This window comes from Maniola hyperantus, chromosome 5 (assembly GCF_902806685.2).
Source record: "Maniola hyperantus chromosome 5, iAphHyp1.2, whole genome shotgun sequence".
Lineage (NCBI taxonomy): Eukaryota > Metazoa > Arthropoda > Insecta > Lepidoptera > Nymphalidae > Maniola > Maniola hyperantus.
Window position 1 is genome coordinate 15,856,620 of NC_048540.1, and position 20,080 is coordinate 15,876,699.

The following is a 20,080-nucleotide window of genomic DNA, read 5'->3' on the forward strand; positions in this document are numbered from 1 at the left end:
CGCTATCTCTTTCTAAAGATCGATTTACACAATACAATATTTCTTGCCGGTTAATGTACCAAGAATGTGTCGTTGTTACGACCCAAATAAACTAGAACCCAGAGCCGTAAAGCCAGTTCATAAACCCACAAAAATGTCTTTACTCTGTAACAAAATCTCAGAATGAACACCACCCATTCTAAAAGGCTAGAACCCAGAGCCGTAAAACTAGTTAATAAAATCCTACTCTATGGTAGAAATGTCAATGTCACGTCAAAGTCAACTGCCGCGCGTGTGGTTTTTTATTTTGTTTTGTCGAATAAAATTATAATTTTATAAACATAAAAAACTAGTAGGTACTTGAACTTGGAGTATTAGATTCTCCTTGGAGTAAATGTATTCTGTGATTAGATTACTTGATACCTAACTAATAAACACATACATATTTAATCCTGAGTAGAGTTTAAGTGAGTCGTGATAAACAATGGCAGACAATGATCTCGCAGACTTGAGAAAGCAATGCATCAGCAGTCTATACTTATGTGCGGATAATGTATTGAAGTATTTGGACGAGGAAAGAGACTCCGAGCTAGCTCTGCTGAAGAACTGTGTACGAGAATATTGTACTATGGAGGCGATGCAAGATTTAGAAGCACAAGCACTGGTTAAGGCAACTGTAAGTCAGAAATGTTTACTACCTATTCAAATGCTTTTAAAACACTGGAATCTTCAATATCTATTCAGTCAGCAAGGGCTACTGAGAATCTTCGGCTTGTTATAAAATAAAAAATCCACTATTAATTTCAAATAAAAAGACCATTGGCCCTTCATAACTTTCATATTTACTTACAAATTTAAATAAGTAAGCAAAAGTGCAGGATCTGACCTATGAGGTCAGCCCATTTGTCAGCAAATGTGTCACAGCGAGGGGACTCCTTCAAGACCGTGTTTAATGTTATAAGAGGACATGTAATGTTATAAGATGTTAAACATGTTTTGTGCAGAGAGAAACAGATGTGTCAAGTGTCGATTGCCTGGATGAGAAATACAATGCCCACCTCCAGAGCATGCAGGCTCAGAGACGGCAGAATATTGACAATCACCCGTTTATGCTGGAGTTTGAGAAGAGAATCAGAACTGCACAATTGACTAGCTCACGTAAGCATACGATCAATTTTTTTTATTCCATTACAAGTTGGCATCTGACTGCAATCTCACCTGGTGGCAAATGATGATACAGTCCAAGAAGGAACTTGGGAGGGGCTTGGCAGTTTTATTAAACCCATACCCCTTATTGGTTTCTACACAGCATCATACTGGAATAACTTATTATATACATTACTTATTATATTACATACATACATACATATATACTTGTTATAACTGGATGGGAAAACTGTCTGGTTCAGTTCCGGGCAGGGGCAATTTGGGAATTTGTAATTTCTAAAATCTCTGTTACAGGTGCATGCATGGGATCAAACTCCAGACCCCCAATAGGTATCTAAGAGTAATACAATGGTCATAAGATTTGTGAAAAATAATGATAATTTTATTATTTATTTTTCAGAAAACTTGAATGAGTCAGATATAGCAATAACAGAAACCCACGAAGCCTTTGTAAGTTAACACATAATATCCAAATTTATCTATGGTATAAAGCCATATAGAATGCATACAAAATGAGAACTCACTCGCCATTGCAACTTTATGTGTCAACTGTCATGTCAAAACTATGATTTTAGTCCTTATTTTAAAGGTGTAACCATAGATAGAGTAATAAACGTAGATTGAAGTACTGTGTAACCGCGTATGAGATAGCGACAGCACGAGGTAATGATGAAAATACATGACAATTATTATTAACATTGTTTAGTAGTCAATATTTGTATTAACCGATCAACAATATTTGTATTACCGTTTTTTATGTGAAAACAAGTAAATAATTAATGAGAAATACAATTACGCCACAAATTCTCAAAGTTTGTTTTGCAACTAAAGTTGCATTCCTTGTATGTATTCTTGAAAAAAACCAGTTACACGATAAGGGACAAAAAATAAGTTAGCTGCGTCTCTGTTTATCACATTAGTAATTTTATCTGTGCTCTCTTTTTAGTGTGAATGAGAAAGCAAACGTTCCTGTATCTACCTTTATTACTCTAACTACGGGTGTAACATACTTTTTTTTTGACATGACAGATGACACAGAGTTAATTACGTAAACTTAAAAAACAAAGCCCGGCTTAGCACAGACTGTAAACAAAATCCACCTAACACTAGGTATCAAATCTTATGTAGAGTATAAGAGGCATTTTTAAAGAAGAAGGTGAACATTTGCAGCTGGATCCAATAACAAAGAAGCCCATCGAGGATCCGGTGCGGAACACGAACTGCGGGCACGTGTACGAGCGCGCCGCCATCCTGAGCCACGTGCAGCAGCGGAACAAGGCTAAGTGTCCAGGTAACCTAGCTCATTGAGTCAACGCCGGAACAGCAACCAACAGAACAACAGTACTATACTAGTGCCAATACGAACGTGCGAACTGGGTCATACGTCGTTTTTATCGGACATCTCGCTCGCACGTACAGGCCTTATGGCACTGGAACGTAATGCTCTGGTGTTGTGTGTAACAGCAACAAAAGGATTTGTCGATAGTCGCTAACAGATCATAAAAAAATTACATGCATTAAATTATGTTCGGAGGCAGTAGGCCTCCGAACGGCAGCCCATTATCGATAACGACTTCTTCTCACAACAACCCTTGCTCGTAATGATTTATGGCCCAGTTCGCACGTTCGTAATCTACCACTTTTATAAGTCACATCGGCTAAACTCGTTTAGTGCAAAAAGCGTAACCTAACATTGGTCAACAGTGAATTTATTGGTAAAAAAGCGCAACCTACATTATAGTCAATAGTCAATTTATTGGTAAAAAAGCGCAACCTAATATTAGTCAATACTCAATTTAGTGGTAAAAAGCGCAACCTAGTAAGTCAATAGTCAATTTATTGTTAAAAAGCGCAACCTAATAGTCAATAGTCAATTTATTGGTAAAAAGCGCAACTTATCATAGTCAACAGTCAATTTATTAGTAAAATAGTGCAATCGAATATTAGTCAATAGTCAATTTATTGTTAAAAAAGCGCTACCTAATAGTCAATAGTCAATTTATTGGTAAAAAGCACAACCTAACATTAGTCAATAGTCAATTTCTTAGTAAAAAAGCGCAACTTAACTTTAGTAAATTTATTGGTAAAAAAGCGCAACCTAACATTAGTCAACAGTCATATATTGGTATAATTTAAGTACAGTGCGCGGCAGAAAATATTCTACATCGACCTTTAGGAAAAGATAGCATTGAGAACGACAAAACGTCATATAGGTATGAGTGACAGAGACAACGCTCTACAGAGCCAAAACCTCATTCTAAAGGTCGATGTACAATATTTCTTGCTGGCTACTGTTGTCATTAATTACAGAATATTTTGTTACAAAAAATATTGTATGTGGGTATATTATGATAATTATTTGATTTGGTTGCAGTGGTGGGATGCGGCAACCGCGAGCCAGTGCAGCTGTCTCACCTCGTGGACGACGACGCGCTGCGCATGCGCCTCTCCGCTTCCAACAACCGCTCAATACTGGACATGGATGACATGGACTCGCAGTGATCCATCAGTTTTAGTTGGACAATCAAAATGATTTCGGAAAAAATACAAGAAAAAAATGTTTGTGAAGTGAAAACTTCTCTAGTAAAGATTTCTCTCTGTAAAAGTTTCAGCTCGATCTATTACGGTTAGATATACAGCCTGCTGACAGACAGACAAACAGACGGACGGACAGGTCAGTCAGACACAAGACCCTGACAGACAGTCCGAGACCCTGTAGATAAAAATAAATTTTTGATTACAATTTGAGTTGTTATTTTACTCCATAAATGTTTGTCAAACATTGCTCGTGTATAAACACGAACAATGTTTTACAAACAAGCCTTGTACCTACTTTTCATAATCATGCCATAAAATTAAGGTGCCTGCAGGATTTTTTGAAATCCTAAATTCAAGCGAATAAAGTCGCGGACGTCATCTATCTAAATATATAAACGGAAAGGGTGAATAACTGACTGACTGATCTATCAACGCACAGCTCAAACTACTGGCTGGATCGGGCTGAAATTTGGCATGCAGATAGCTATTATGACAGAGTAGGCATCTGCTAAGAAAGGATTTTTGAAATTTCAACCTCTAAGGGGGTGAAATTGGGGTTTGAAATTCGTGTAGTCCACGCGGGCATAAGCTAGTAATTAATAAATGTAGTATCAAAATCAGGCGAACCTCGCCTGGTTTTAGTTTTCTAAAAACGCTAAAAATTTCACCCTCAACTTTCGTTAAACAGCCTAGCACAAAAGTCCGATTTCAGAAAAAAAACTGGTCAAGTGCGAGTCAGGCTCGCGCAACGAGGGTTCCGTACTACAGTCGTATTTTTTCGACATTTTGCAGGATAATTCAAAACTATGATACTTATAAATAAACAAAAATCTGTTTTAGAATGCACAGGTGATGACCTTTCATATGATACCCCACTTGATATAGTTATCTTACTTAGAAAATTGAAAATACTAATTATTAGTTCATGACCACAATTTAATTTTTTTCGTGTGATGTAACCACAAATTCACGGTTTTTAGATTTTTCCCCGAATGCTAGCTATAAGACCTACCTACCTGCCTAATTTCATGATTCTAGGTCAACGGGAAGTACCCTGTAGGTTTCTGGACTGACAGACAGACAACAAAGTGATCCTATAAGGGTTCCGTTTTTCCTTTAAGGTACGGAACCCTAAAAATACATCTAAACACCGCCATCTATTATAATATACTCTTTGTCTCGGTAAAACGACAATGTAAAACCAACCAATATCAAATGAGCTCGATGGCTATCATTCAGTGTTAGACACTGAGTTAACGAATTATGCCGCTGGGTAAGTTCCTCATTACTTTGGGTCTATTAGGAACAATAAAAACTAAATTCAATTTGCGATTCGTTTTAATTTAGCCGGAATCTATAACTATAACAATGCTTAATTTTTAATACAGTTAAAATTTACAAACAAAATCTTAAGCAATAATACAGGTATTTTGAGTAAATAAAAGATTTTTTTTTTAAATTGGACATAATATTAGGAAAAAAGGGTTCAACCCACCCAGAGTTATTTTAAAATTCAACTTTTATTTGAACTTTGTCGAATACTATCTACTTTTTAACTACCTACTCGATCAGGGTTGGCTCTTTTTTGCGTAACAACTTCCAATTGGCATAAAGTAAATAATCTAAGACTAATCCTTTGATTCGAGCACAAAAACAAGATTCGAACCAAAAAAAATACGCTTAGGTTGTTAGGCCAGACTCAAACAAAATTAATGTTTTTCATAATACTTGGTCCGTAACTATAAGTGAAATAACATGAATAAAATATTTGGTGATAATGTCTATAATATTAAATTAACTCATTTAATGTGTGCAGTTAATTGTAAATAATATACTTAATGAGTTGCAATTGCAAAATATGCAATAAGTTGAAGCAAAAATAAAATTAGATAAGTAGGTACTTATACAATTTTTTTAAGAATATAGGTAATTGTGCGCATTTTGGAACCAAATTTTTTAATTAACTTTACCTCGCATTAAAAAGAAAAAAACGCTGATTATAATTAAGCGCAAATTACTTTTTTCCCACTTGCTCCGAAATTAGATAGTTAATTAAAAAAAACTTCAATCAGCTCTTTTTAGTGGATACGCAACGAAATATGTACCAACAAAATAACACGCCAGCAATGCCCAACACGACAATAATATAAATTGCTGGACAGTTTCATACTGCAATTAATAATTATTACTTTTTCTAAAAGTACTATTAAAAATACTTTTACATAGTTAGGTACCTAGATATTTTGAACAATTCCATGGCCACAACTCACAATAATCAATTATTTATTAAGGTGATTGCATAAGAAGGTGCAAAATGCATGTGGCAGATTCAATGAGACTTTCCAGGGCGTGTTCCTTAAAAGCCTCATAGATGGTGCTGATCATGCTCTTCTAAGGAAAGTCGTAGATTTTTTAGGCTTCCGTACCTCAAAAGGAAAAAGGAAGCCTTATAAGATCATTTTGTTGTCTGTCTGTCAAGAAAACCTATAGGGTATTTCCCGTTAACCTAGAATCATGAAATTTCGCAGGCAGGTAGGTCTTTAAGCACAAGTAAAGGAAAAATCCGAAAACCATGAATTAGTGGTAACAACACAAAAAAAGTATTTAAATATAATAAAAAAAATAGTTTACATTAAGTTGCAATGTTCTACGTAAAAGTGTTAGGTAGGTACCTATATTATATTGTACGATGGTACGGAAACCTATGTGCCTCACACTTGGCCGGTTTTTCTTGAATCGACTTTTATGCTAGAATATGCTTAATAGAGTATTTTGAGAGTATTTTATGTTACAGTATGCGAAACCTGAGAGTGATTAAGTTTTTACTTTTGGGAAACCTAAAACAATGCGAATTTAAATATAATAAAAAAAATAGTTTACATTAAGTTGCAATGTTCTACGTAAAAGTGTTAGGTAGGTACCTATATTATATTGTACGATGGTACGGAAACCTATGTGCCTCACACTTGGCCGGTTTTTCTTGAATCGACTTTTATGCTAGAATATGCTTAATAGAGTATTTTGAGAGTATTTTATGTTACAGTATGCGAAACCTGAGAGTGATTAAGTTTTTACTTTTGGGAAACCTAAAACAATGCGAAAAAATTAATTTGTGGGTTTTATAACCTCACCTGATTTATCAAAACCAAGAATAAACCTAAAATAAAATCTAGTATCAACTAGATTTATTTTTTACTATAATAGATGATGCCTGCGACTTCGTTCGCTTGGATCTAGTTTTTAAAACTCCTTGTTATTTTTTCGAGATAAAAAGTAGCATCCTTTTCCCACCTCCTTTGAAGGACACGAACAGCGCCATCTATGATGCTTTTAACGAAAGTTCCTTATTTTCTGCCAACCACTTGTGGTCATGGGTCTACCCTTGTTATGCAATCACATTTATTCCTATAATATCAAAATAGTTTTAGGGCGTGTGCATATTAAAGCGTACAAATCTAAATATATATTTTATTCTAGAACCTTCTAGAACTATGTTCTATGGGACCACACTTTCAACTATTTTATAAGTGCACTATCGGAATCTTAAAGTTATAATACTTTGTTCAAAAGTTTACTAAATATAAAAATTATATTGAACACGGTGTATAGTTTTGAGAAGGATATATCTAAAAGGGTTTTACTTATTGTGATTAGAGAATATTTTTTTAAAGTGATTAATTAGTTATATTATTATCGATTGTTTAAAATATTGCATACTTTTCTTTGTACTGGTTACTTAAACGAAGTAAATATTTACAAAAACAAGTAGAAAAAAAACTTGTAAATTCTAAAGATTTTTGTAATAAAGAAGAGTGATTTAAAAATATCTAAAATAAATAATAATAATATGAATTGTTTTACTATATTTTAATCTATTATTTGATGTGGAATTGTTTAGAAAAGCTTCCGAAAGTTTATTTTAATAAAAGCTTATTTTATTAATAAATAGTCTATAAGTAATATTTTTGAGAAAATAATTATATCATTTATATCAATAATTATTATGTAGGTATATCATGCTATAAATTATTAGCCTATAATACAGTAAAGGCGGTTTTTGGGTATAATATTATTAATAAGTAAGCAGAATTATTTATTACAAAGATTTTTATACTTAATAATAAAAATGAAAGTGTTTATATTAGAAGGGTAGGTATGTAGTATAATATACAATTTTTATATACAGAAGGATGGGTACCTATGTAAAAATGTTAGAGTAGAATACAAAGATTTTTTTGGTAAAAATCTAAAATCTTTTTACATTTTTTAAAAAATCACATTTACCAAAAACATAATGTTCCAATTAAAGTTGGTTTGGAGTCATAGTAATAAAATTGGTTATAATATAAAATAAAAACAGATCAAAAGTTGTGCAATGATAAAAAATTCATAAAAGTATAGTTCTTGCATTTCACGAAGGCCACTGACTCATGCTTGTGTTTAAGTCGTATCGGTATACGTAAGGTACACTAAATGTGTGCGTTTGACAGCGCTTGCTCGCGACTGATTGGTCCGCCGTGCACGCACACTTACGCAATGACCATGTAAACGACGTTACCACAAGTAAAGTTCACTAGCCTTCGTGAATTGCTTCGTGAACTGTACTAGTTGATTAAGAATGCATTTTTAAAGAATGTGTCCGTTTTGCCAATACAGTTGTACATTATAATATTGTTAATATTATTAAGTGGCACAATTATTTCACCTATGAAAGCGGTGAAATAAGATCTCAGACAAGCAAATAAAATCAAAAATAAACTATCGGCAGAGGAGGAATAAATTTTACTTTTTGACAGTTTTTGTATTTTCGTAGTTTATTTCTCCATTCTCCATTACTGCTATTCGTTTGCTTTTAAAGTAGATTCACTGCCTAAATCCTTCCAAAATGTCTGAATCTATTTGTCAGTAGTTCATGAAAAATCAGTGCTTAGTTATCCAAAATTATTTACTACCAAACATCCTAAACATTACACAACCCACGCAAGTTAATAACTTAAATAAAATATTAAGATTAACTTTTTAAATTATTCTTATAGTTAATATTAAAAAATTTAAGCGTATCACAAAGAAAGCAAAAGCGAGATGTGGAATGTTGAATTGACTTAAATATTTATATTATTATTATATTATTTTGAAGAGTAATTTTTTTAGAATATTTAAATGCAATAAAGTATATATTAAGAGTATATTATGTATCATAGTAGATACAAAATTTAGCATATCTAACCTAACTACTTACACAGATTTGTGCAAAAAATTCAAAATTGTGCATATTTTCTTGAACATAAGTTTTATACTATTTTCTATTTTTTTTTTTAATGAAATCATATATTAACACAATAGTTAACACTAAATAATATTATAATCCATACATACATGTATATCGTGATAGATAAGCTTACTCAAAAATAGTTTAATTTTAATCTTAATAAAATTTACAGTCTAACAAAAAATAGGTAGCAATTATACACACATACATAGTGTAGATAATATAATAATTAAGACCGAAGAAGGACTTAAGAATAAAATACGAAAACTATTTTCTATTTAAAAAAATATTTAATAAATTGGTCATTTCAACAATTTTAATTACATTGTTATGGCACATAAATCCATTGAATTCAAAACGAATCAAAAAATATTTCTCATAAATTATTATTATTTTGTAATTTCGCAATTACAATAATTATATTTGGTCATAATTCGGGTGCCCGAATGACTTAACCTGATTTCAGGCACCCAAAAAGCTTAGTCAAAATAAAAACCAAAGAAAAACAGACGCGATAAACGGCACATACCGGCCGCGCGCCACGTCGCCCCCCCGTTTCCGCCATCTGCATTAGTGTGAGTGCTACATCCGTACGCGTGGAACAATACCTGTGCAAGCTCGCACTCGCATCGTAGAACAGACGCGACTATTGAACTGCGGGAACTATACTTTAGAACACCTCGATAGTTAATTTATGGCGGCCTCAACATCGCTGTTCTGTTTGGCGGCCATTTTAAATAGAAGTAAAGTTCACGTTACTTCCATCCGAAAAAATATCTGAATTACTCTCAACTCGCGCCTAAAGAAGTTTTGCTTCAATAAATCTTCACTGTCAACCGTAGACGGAGTAAAAAATCTAGACAAAGGAACGTTTGCTTTCTCATTCACACTAAAAAGAGAGCACAGATAAAGTTACTCATGTGATAAACAGAGACGCAGCTAACCATTTTTTGTCCCTTATCGTGTAACCGATTTTTTTCAAGTAATACAACTTTAGTTGCAAAACAAACTTTGAGAATTTGTGGCATTATTGTATTTCTCATTAGTTATTTACTTGTTTTCACATAAAAAACGTTTAATACAAATACTGTTGAGCGGTTAATACAAATATTGACTACTAAACAATGGTAATTGTCGTGGATTGTGATAGTTCTAATAAGTTTCAATAATTTTGTAAAGTGGTGTTAATAAAAAGAATACCCGGCTGAGTTTGTTGTGGGCTCTTCTCAGACCTGGGCGCGTTTGGAACCCTCGTAGCTTTAGTTTTAAGTTTGCGTAATAATTATCACCACTATATCATAGAAATCCAACATCTGACCATCAAAAAGAGTTATTAATTACCTATTTTGAATAAATCATTTGACTTTGACTTTGTTATTCATCGTTACGTCGTGCTATCGCTATCTCACACGCGGGTACACAGTACTTTAGTCTAGCTTTTTTTAATCAGTCTACGCTGTCAACCCTTCAGCGACTTTTAATTGGAACTCAAAAAGTATCGTCCAACTCCTTTCATTCCTTATTATTATCCGATACAACCATTATAATTTTACTCACACACGCTTTCAAGTCGTCACTCAAGTCTTTTCTGGACTCGACGAACTTCTGCAAGGAATCATGTAGTTTGGCATCTTTGAAGTCAGAAACTACAGTATTGTCCTTCGAAGTTATGTCCAGGAATGTGATCAAGTTCTCAGCGACTTGTGTTGGCATTTTCGAACAGTTGGTCTCGATAAGTACGGATATGTGCTTACCGATTTCGGACTTTATTAGCTGGGCGTTAAAGTCCACTTCAGGTTGGTCGTTGGTGGCGCTTGCGTCGTTTAGCGGCGCGACTGCTAGTAGAGTGAGAGCGAGAATAGCTTCGTTCTGCATGACAGAGTGAGATGCCACTAGCATGTTGACCAGGCAGGATATGCAGCCTTCCGCCTGGAAATGGAATATTTGAAAACTAGCTGATGCCCGCGACTTCGTACGCGTGGATTTAGGTTTTTCAAAATCCCATGGGATCTAATCATTTTTCCGGGATGAAAAGTATCCTATGTCCTTCCCCAGGATATATGCTAACTCTGTACCAAATTTCATAAAAATTGAGTTAAAACGAGACAGATTTATGTGAGAGATGTAGCTCTGTCTCGTTTTAACTCTGTCTTAAGTCTAAGCTAAGTCAGAGTGCGCTTTATAGATCTCACCCTAAGATGTGGGCCTCCAGGTCAAGGGTCTGGAGTTAGATCCCGGGCACTCACCTCTAACTTTCTGGATTAAAAGGAATATCATAGCGGGATAAAATAAAGCGGGATTACAAGTATTAATTTCCAAATTTTGTCAGATTTTGCTTCGTGATTATGGAACCCACCCTCCCTAACTATCTCGCCACTTCTGAAGGACAAATCATCATCATCATGATCATCTCATGACCGGCTCACTACAGAGAACGGGTCTCCTCTCAGAATGAGAAGGGTTTTGGCCATAGTATACCACGCTGGCCAAGTCCGGATTGGGAGACTTCACACACCTTTGAGAACATTATGGAGAATTCTCAGGCTTGCACGTTTCCTCAGGACTGAAGGATACATTACCAGTAACAGGTTCCGTAGCAGCACGTCCCGGGGCATCAGGCGCACCGTCCACGCCAGCAGCCGGGGAGCCTCGGCCGCCGCGCCCGCACCCCCCGCGCCACCCCACTTCGCCACGCCACGCAACGCGGCCACGCTACACGCCACTTGCCTCGCCACCTCCTCTGAAGGACAATAAACAACAATTCATACACTAAACGTTATAGGTACCTTATTCACTGAGTTTGGCTAACATACCTAATTTGGTGCCATCTCACAATTATATGGATGTGAAAAAGTCAGTGGGTGCCATTTCCTAAAAGTGGAAGGATGCGTTTATTCAATTCAATTCAATTCAATTCTCTTTATTGCTAATTTGGGTTTGTTTACAGATCTTAAAGGTATTATTAGTGTACAACCAAATTCTACCTTGCGGCATGCAATGATACATTAATTTAAACTACATTAAAAATAAATACTATCTGTCCCGGCTTTACTCACGTGTGTAGTCGACGTTAGCCCGACTAGTTTCGAACCCATACGGGGTCCTTTTTCACACCAACTTTTTTTTGTTTTTGTTTAGACGCTAAAATACATTAAAAATACATACACATTAAAATATTTAGTTTAGATCATTACATCTTCCCAAGGTATATGTAGCAACTTTCAAAACGCAGAAGTCTAATACTATTTTTTAATATATATTAGTATTTTTATTTATTGTCAACTTTACAAGCACCTTTTCGACTTTGGTATACCTATAAGGCCTTTCTTACATTAAGATACAGACGACTAGTGTCCTACGCGAGTCTCGAAGATGAGTCGCTGAAGAGTATCTCACATACATTTGTATGGTGTTTCGCACACTTCGCTATTGGTATTCACGCATCTGCTACTAGTCTCGCGATACCCACCTTGTCGTCGCCTGCGCGTCGCGTCTCCTACGAATCTCGGCACAATGGCGGCGGATGAGCAGTTTGACATTGAAGTTCAAGAAGAATTCGAGTAGCGAACATGTATGCGTTTATTTAATTGTACTATATTGATTTTATATAGTATTTATATACATGTATATTGTATATATTATATTTTATAGTATGTACCTATTAGAGTGTATGTGTTTATATATACCTATATATATTATATTTATAGCTACATTGCGACTCCCTGTCTTACAGTTCTATAAGTTCTTAAGTATGGGTTGCCTGGAAGAGATCACTTTAGTGATGAGGTCGCCCTTTGTTTTTTAAGTGTATCCTGTATTCTTACACTCTGTAAATCTATTAACAATAAAGTTATTTTAAATTAAATTAAATTAAATGTATTCTACTGACCCTAAGGTGGGTCAAAGGACATGATGGAGACCAGGGAAACGAGGCGGCAGACGCACTAGCACGAAAGGCTACGACACTGAAGGTGACAGGGCCAGAACCAATCGTACCCATACCCTTCAGTGAGTATAAAACCTGGTTGCATGAACTAACATTAAAAGAACATTCTGAACTATGGGCTAACACAACAGACTGCAGGCAAGCCAAAGAGGCTTTCCCCAACAGATAAACGACAAACTAACATACTACTCCGCCTGGACAGAGGTAAACTTAAGAAGGTGGTGGGACTCATAACAGGGCATAGCCCACTAACCAAACACCTTTTCGTTATAGGTGTCACAAACAGTCCTCTGTGCAGGGCCTGCATGCAGGTCGATGAAACACCGGCGCACGTGCTCCTGGAGTGCACTCCATGAACCCCTCGGCAACCTGGGCGGTCTACTCGGCTTCTGGAGCGAGCTTGGATGGCTGGAGTGAAGACTTTGGCGGGGAGGGGCGATGCACGCACAACAGACGGAAACGTTTAAGTGCGGAAACCAGCCCAGAAAGAAAGAAGAAAGAAGAATGTATTCTACTGGCATGCGACTGCAGTATCGTATAGATCGTCTCTTGTGAGTATCGAAATGTATGAAGGGCCTAACTATTCTGTGCTAAGCTGTTCCTCAACCAACATCCTGTAACCAAGGTGGAGTGGTGAAGCTGAATGAATGACATCGGAGTCTTCAGGCGTAGAAGTCTAATACTGTTGTCTACAAGTATAAGCATGAGAACTGACCCTGCCCGTCCACCAGCATCCGCACCGCAGCCAACAGCTTGTAAGCCACATGCGGGTCCTCCACGTTGGGCAGAGCGCGGATCAGCATCGGCGCGGCCCTGCCCTGTTCAGCAGCAAGCCTCTTATTGGCCACGGGGACGGTGAGGTTGCGAAGGGCCGACAACGCTGCATGCTGGACTTTGGTCACCGTGGCTTTGTCTGGACTATGGGGTTTCTCGTCTTGGGGTATGCTGTAGCTGTAGTACTGCTCGAAGATGTCTGAAAGTTCAAAAACATATTTTTTAGGGTTCCGTACTTCAAAAGGAAAAACGGAACCCTTATAGGATCACTTTGTTGTCTGTCTGTCTGTCGATCTGTCAAGAAACCAACAGGGTACTTCCCGTTGACCTAGAATCATGAAATTTGGCAGGTAGGTAGGTCTTATAGCTGACATTAGGTGAAAAATCTGATAACCGTGAATTTGTGGTTACATCACAAAAAAAATTAAATTGGGGTCATGAACTAATAATTAGTATTTTCAATTTTCGAAGTAAGATAACTATATCAAGTGGGGTATCATATGAAAGGTGTTCACCTGTAAATTCTAAAACAGATTTTTAATTATGTTTATGCTTCATTGTTTTTGAATTATCGTACAAAATGTCGAAAAAATACGACTGTATTACGGAACGCTCGTTGCGCGAGCCTGACTCGCACTTAGCCGGTTTTTTTTTTCAAAAGAATATTAGCTGTTAGGTTCTATTTTTTTGGTACTAATATTCCCCTTTCCCCTCCAACCAAGCATAAATCTTGTGCTAGGAGAAGGCTGTAGGTATAGTACGCGACAGGTCGAAATGGCAATCGCGCCTACATAGTGGGATTGTATGAAATGTTAATAAAAGTAGAATTATTGGTAATAATGGTATTTCCTTACCGAGCAGCTTGTCAAAGATGTGATCGTTCATCATATAAGTGCAATGTTGGTCGCAGCGCGCAAAGTTGCCCACAGCCAGCACTGCCGTGGCCAGCAGCTGGTAGTTGCTGGAGTCCAGCCAGCGCACCATGGTTCTGTACACCTCTCCTTTACCGTCCGCGTACAGGATATCCATGGCTTCATCTAAAAACAATAATATAGTATCACCAAGTCGGGTTCGCTTGGTCAGGTGACCCGAGATAAATACCCACGGCAGGCAGCGCAAGCCACCGGTGACTTCAGATTCCCTCCTAAGATAGGAGGGAATCTGAAGTCACCGGTCACATAGGAGAGAAACAGAGATAAGGGTTTCTCTTATATTAATTATCTATTTCTCTAGGGAGTCGAGGAGGCGCCCCGAGAAGCACTACTCTATATGCAGGTACACTAGCTTCACCCTGCTATTTTGGCTAACAGGATTTTAACTTCTTACTAACCCCTTTTTATTTCGAGATGAGACCTGTGTCATGGGTAGGTGATGGTTATCATGATGACTGAGCTACACTTACCCCCAGTGAGAACTATGATGATCAGATCACACGCATGCTTCATGACAGTGTCTATCTCACTGTCCTCCATGTTCATGTTGCCCGCCGCATGCTTGTCCAGCAGCTGCTCTATACGCAGGCATACTAGCTTCACCCTGCCTTCTTTGGCTAACAGGGTTTTGACTGAATCTGAAAACATAGATGAATATTTTGTTGTATACAAGACACAGAATACAAGAAATCAGTACCCTTATTATAAACGCGAAAGTGTGTTTGTTTGTTGGTTTGTTGGTTTGTCCTTCAATCACGTCGCAACGGTGCAACGGATTGACGTGATTTTTTGCATGGATATAGATAAAGACATGGAGAGTGACATAGGCTACTTTTTATCCTGGAAAATCAAAGAGTTCCCACGGGATTTTTAAAAACCTAATTCCATGCAGAAGTCTCTGGCATCAGCTAGTAATATTATAAATGTGAAAGTGGATGTTTGGATGTGTGTTACTCAATCACGCAAAAACTACTGGACGGATTTGGATTTAATTTGGAATGGAGATAGATTATACCCTGGATTAACACATAGGCTACTTTTTATCCCAAAAAATCAAAGAGTTCCCGCGGGATTTTGAAAAACGTAAATCCACGCGGACGAAGTCGCGGGTATCAGCTGGTAGGTACTAATTTACTTCAATGTGTTCTGATAAGTTATTCCTTTTTTTTACTTTTTTTTTATTCATTATAGGCAAACGCTTGACCACAATCACACCTGATGGAAAGTGATGATGCGGCCTAAGATGGGACGTGTTTACCTAGAAGATGCCTATTCACTCTTGTTTTAAAGATACCCGGGTTGTTTTGGTAGGAAATTGGAGATTTAAGGAATTGGTAGGGAACACATATCGTGAAAGAGTATTCCTTTACTTACCATGTTCTGCCTGAGTATGCAAATGCTCAAAACACAGCTCCGACACCTCAACAACCGTTGTCTCCTTCAACACTTGGAACACTGCAAGATTCACCTCCTCTTCATACAATAACTCCGAGTCGTTGTCATTCACCACACTCAGGATCAACAAAACAGTAGATACCAAGTCGTCTTCCATCAACTCTCGCTCCGCTTCCATAGATAATATCTGTCTTATAGTGTCTATGACACCAGCTTAAAGTGAGAAATAAATAGTTAATGATTTTAAGCTTATTTCGTGATTTAACAACATATTTTAATGTATATAACAGGTACATACCACGATTAATTTATGTTTTTAATTGTCAATATTTCAACAATCCATACTAATATTATAAATGCGAAAGTGTGTCTGTCTGTCTGTCTGCTAGTTTTTCACGGCTCAACCGTGCAACCGATTTTGACGAAATTTGGTACAAACGTAGCTTGCAAACCGGGGAAGAACATAGGCTACTTTTTATCCCGGAAAATTTAAGGGTTCACAAAGGATTTTTAAAAAATCAGAATCCAGGCAGAAAAGCCCCACGGCATCATCTAGTTTCTGATATGTAGCTGGCCTAAAAGATTTTTCAATTACTATTTTTGCATTTGTAAGGTACCAAAAATTAAAAACTATCTTACCTTTGACTAAAGAATCAGAGAATTCCAGCCCTCCAATAGCATAATTCAACAAGGTTTTACAAGCAAAAAGCTTTATTGCGCTTAAAGGCAATTTTTTATCTCTTATAGATAATCCTAATATATTATTCAGTGTTTCAACACCATTATTTTGGAGTATTATCTTCCTAGAGGTATCACAGTCACAGCACAGATTACCCAGGGCTCTGCAGCATTGCTTATAAAGCTCAATCTTTTCCAAAGATAGCTCCTTGTTCAACAATGATAAAATAGGTTCGATTACATCCTTTTCAGCATAGGATTCGCGTTTTATTTCACATTTTGCGAGCTCCGATATTGCTTGTACAGTCAGTAACACTATAACTTGGTCGTTGTTCTTCAGTAAGGCTTTAAGACACGAGGAGACGTCGTATTCATAACTTTTACCCGACGAAATGATTTCATTCAGTTTCGCCTTTAGATCGCACACATTTTCTATATTTTGTATGACCAACGTCTCGAAAGAAGTAGATTTTTTTGCAGAAGGGCCTGTAGTAAACAACTGATGTTAATATGCTGAATAATTAATGAAAGAAAAGAAAAATTTATACCACATTTACCATCCATGTTGATTAGCATCAAGAGATCGTCGCGCAGCAATAATTACGAAGGTTATAATCAGAAAGGCTTCTTAGAATATTGCACTACAATAATACTTCACACATCATTTTATTTTTAGAAAGATTTTAAGCATTTAAAAACTGAAATTCAGCATCCAAAAAGCTTGGAAATTAATTGACAGATAGACTAATCGATAACAAATTGTCAAAGTCAAACATTAACAAAATAAATAATGTCACTGTCAATGTCAGCTAGCGTTTCGATATTGCGAGTATTGGTATTTATATTTTATAACAATCGTTGTTGGATATTAGACTGATAAACACAAAATGGGTTGCAAAATATTTTTTTTCGATTTTTAATATATTGCAATAATTTTATTCTTGGTCTCCGCTGCACTGTTGGAACGTAGCGGAGACGAATTCTTCTAAGTTTCTATTAGATAACTACCTAACTATCTTCATCACGCTTAACTATTAAAATACAAGTGAATCTTTGATTCGGGAGTAGGTATCAGACTTACAAACAAACAACTACAGAAACAACATAGCTAGGTACCTACCTAATCAATAACTTTCCTCAAACAAAATGAATCAATCACAAATTGCAATACATAAAATTTTAACTGCTTTGTTATGCATCATGAAATTGTAGATATATTATTACTAGAACAAGCCTTTGATATCATGTACATAGGTAGGTACTACAGACAGTACCTAGTAATACTTACTTAATTTATTCGCTTCACAAGCAAGAGGCCCGGCTCCGGGGTTCGATAAACATTATTCAGGGGCCTTCTAATGCTCCTATGCCGATTGGCAGTCTACAGCTAAACACCTAGTCCAACAAGCTGGCCAGGTGCGGATTGGCAGACATCACACACCTTCAAGAACATAAAGAAGAGCTCTCAGGCATGCGGCTTGCCTGCCTCACGACGTTTTCTTTTGCCCTTAAAGCCAACCCACTCTCCCGATCCGGAGGTTCGACTTCGGAGTTAGACAGATTCAAAAATAATTTGCACGCGTAGGTACTTTTGATTACGGGAGCTTTTAGGGTTTTCCCTGAGATTTTCATCAGGGAAAATGATTAATTAAAACACGTAAAGCCGATATTGAGGCTGCTTTAATAATGAATAATAATCGGGCGACGCGCAGATCGCCACCGCGTCTAGACGCTGACCACGCAATTTACATTCGTGGAACACTATAGGTACGTCTTAATCTAACACAGATGGGCGAACCATAACTCCTCCATCCCTAAGAGGAAAATAATCGGAAGGATCGATTCTAGATTCATTCCGATGATTTTTCTTAATTAATGAACAGTTTGGCGATTTTAGCCAGGAGTAACATAAGAAGACAAAAATACTTAAAACTACAAAACCTGATGTCAGGTATCCTAAAATTACACTGAATTTACTGTCCTTTTGATCGTTTAAAACACTTTCAACAACAGCACTATGTTTCAATGAAAAGGCCATGTATTTCACTTCGTCTAAACTAATTGCTTCCATGTTAACTACACTTGCACCAGATAGAGTCTCATTTGCGTTTAATTGAGGTAGTGTAATAATTGGAATCATCTTCATATTATCTGATTCTACGATAATGCGGTGGTGGAGGTGAATGCCATAAATTTCCAGCTCACACGGTTCGTCGATTGTGACCAGGGTAAGTCCATAATGATATAACACTCGGTTATCTGCAGTGCATAGGAACTGCTTGCCGGTAGAAAATTCTTGACATGATTTAGCAAGCGGTAAGTACATACTTTATTCCTTTCGCCAAAAGGTAAGGATATTTGGGAATGATAGCTAAGGTTCTAGAGTTAGAAATTACTTTTAAATGATACATAGAGTAATTCTGTAGAGTTCACAATTGATTAATGTAAAATAGAGATTTTGCTTAACGCTAATGCTGTTTCAATTTCACTTAAACTAACAAAGATAGTACGAGAACTACTTCTAAATATACTAAATAATCCTGTAAAAAGTTACAAAAATCCAATTGTTTTGCTTAGCAGCTGATTACATTAATAAAACGATCAAACATTTTAGAGAAAATCAAGTCAGTTTCTTTTATATTAAGTTTTTAGATGAAAAGCCTGTGACCGCATCACCACTAGCAGGACATAGCAGAACCTGTGGAGGATGTTTAATGTTTTTAATGGAGGTTTTGGATTTCCTTTCTCCTACTTTTATTGGTAAAATATTTCCTTCAGAACGACATATAACTTTTGCTTTGATATATCTAGGTTTATCTTTACTTTTACGCCTATTAACATCCTTTGCAAAAACAATGTTTCCTTCAGAAAACTCAATATTAGCTTCGCCACGTTTCTTTTTCCTAACCTTTTTCTTTATTCCCTCAATGCTAAAAAGATCAATGAATAATTCCTGAAACGGGGCATTCTGGGTTTTCGTTAGCTGTAAAACAGGTTTTCTGTTTATGATCTCATTCAAAATCGGTATCCCAGTTAAATCTGGATTTATAGTTAAATTAATTGTATCTGTTTTACTAGATTCTGGTCGTACTGGGAAATCATTTACGTTTTTACCATTAAATTCTATGGAACTAGCGGTTGCTGTTCGGTTCAAATCTAACATAGTTACTGTAGATGAATCTTTGCTACTCAAATTTTGATCTACGTTAACTTTTAGTGACAAATTTTCTTCGCTTGAATTTAGAGCAATAATTTTAATTGTAGACAGAGCATCAGCATCGCCTGATTTTTGATCGATGGGTAACTTATCTTGCTGTTCTGACCTTGCAGGTATATTAATCGTATAATTTAAATTGTCGTTTATAATTGGAATACAAGTAGTGCTAGTTTTCAATAACTGGT

General features: G+C 36.4%; 3 protein-coding genes across 3 annotated transcripts in view; 1 reads left to right on the plus strand and 2 right to left on the minus strand.

The window, feature by feature from the left end:
• Window positions 1-20,080, minus strand: part of LOC117982155 (tubulin alpha chain-like) — a 205,313-nt gene that overhangs the window by 94,829 nt on the left and 90,404 nt on the right. The window lies entirely within an intron of this gene.
• On the plus strand, window positions 392-3,889 carry LOC117982272 (E3 SUMO-protein ligase NSE2-like). Its single transcript, XM_034968599.2, has 5 exons — window positions 392-655; window positions 984-1,137; window positions 1,547-1,596; window positions 2,317-2,437; window positions 3,521-3,889. The coding sequence occupies exons 1-5, from the start codon at window positions 464-466 to the stop codon at window positions 3,646-3,648; spliced, it is 645 nt and encodes a 214-aa protein (XP_034824490.1). The 5' UTR covers window positions 392-463; the 3' UTR covers window positions 3,649-3,889.
• vimar (visceral mesodermal armadillo-repeats) lies at window positions 9,530-17,406 on the minus strand. The gene is made up of 8 exons (XM_034968697.2): window positions 17,236-17,406; window positions 16,640-17,164; window positions 15,980-16,213; window positions 15,076-15,243; window positions 14,528-14,710; window positions 13,615-13,872; window positions 11,533-11,693; window positions 9,530-10,882 (listed from the first exon to the last, which is right to left on the minus strand). The coding sequence occupies exons 1-8, from the start codon at window positions 17,252-17,254 to the stop codon at window positions 10,466-10,468; spliced, it is 1,965 nt and encodes a 654-aa protein (XP_034824588.1). The 5' UTR covers window positions 17,255-17,406; the 3' UTR covers window positions 9,530-10,465.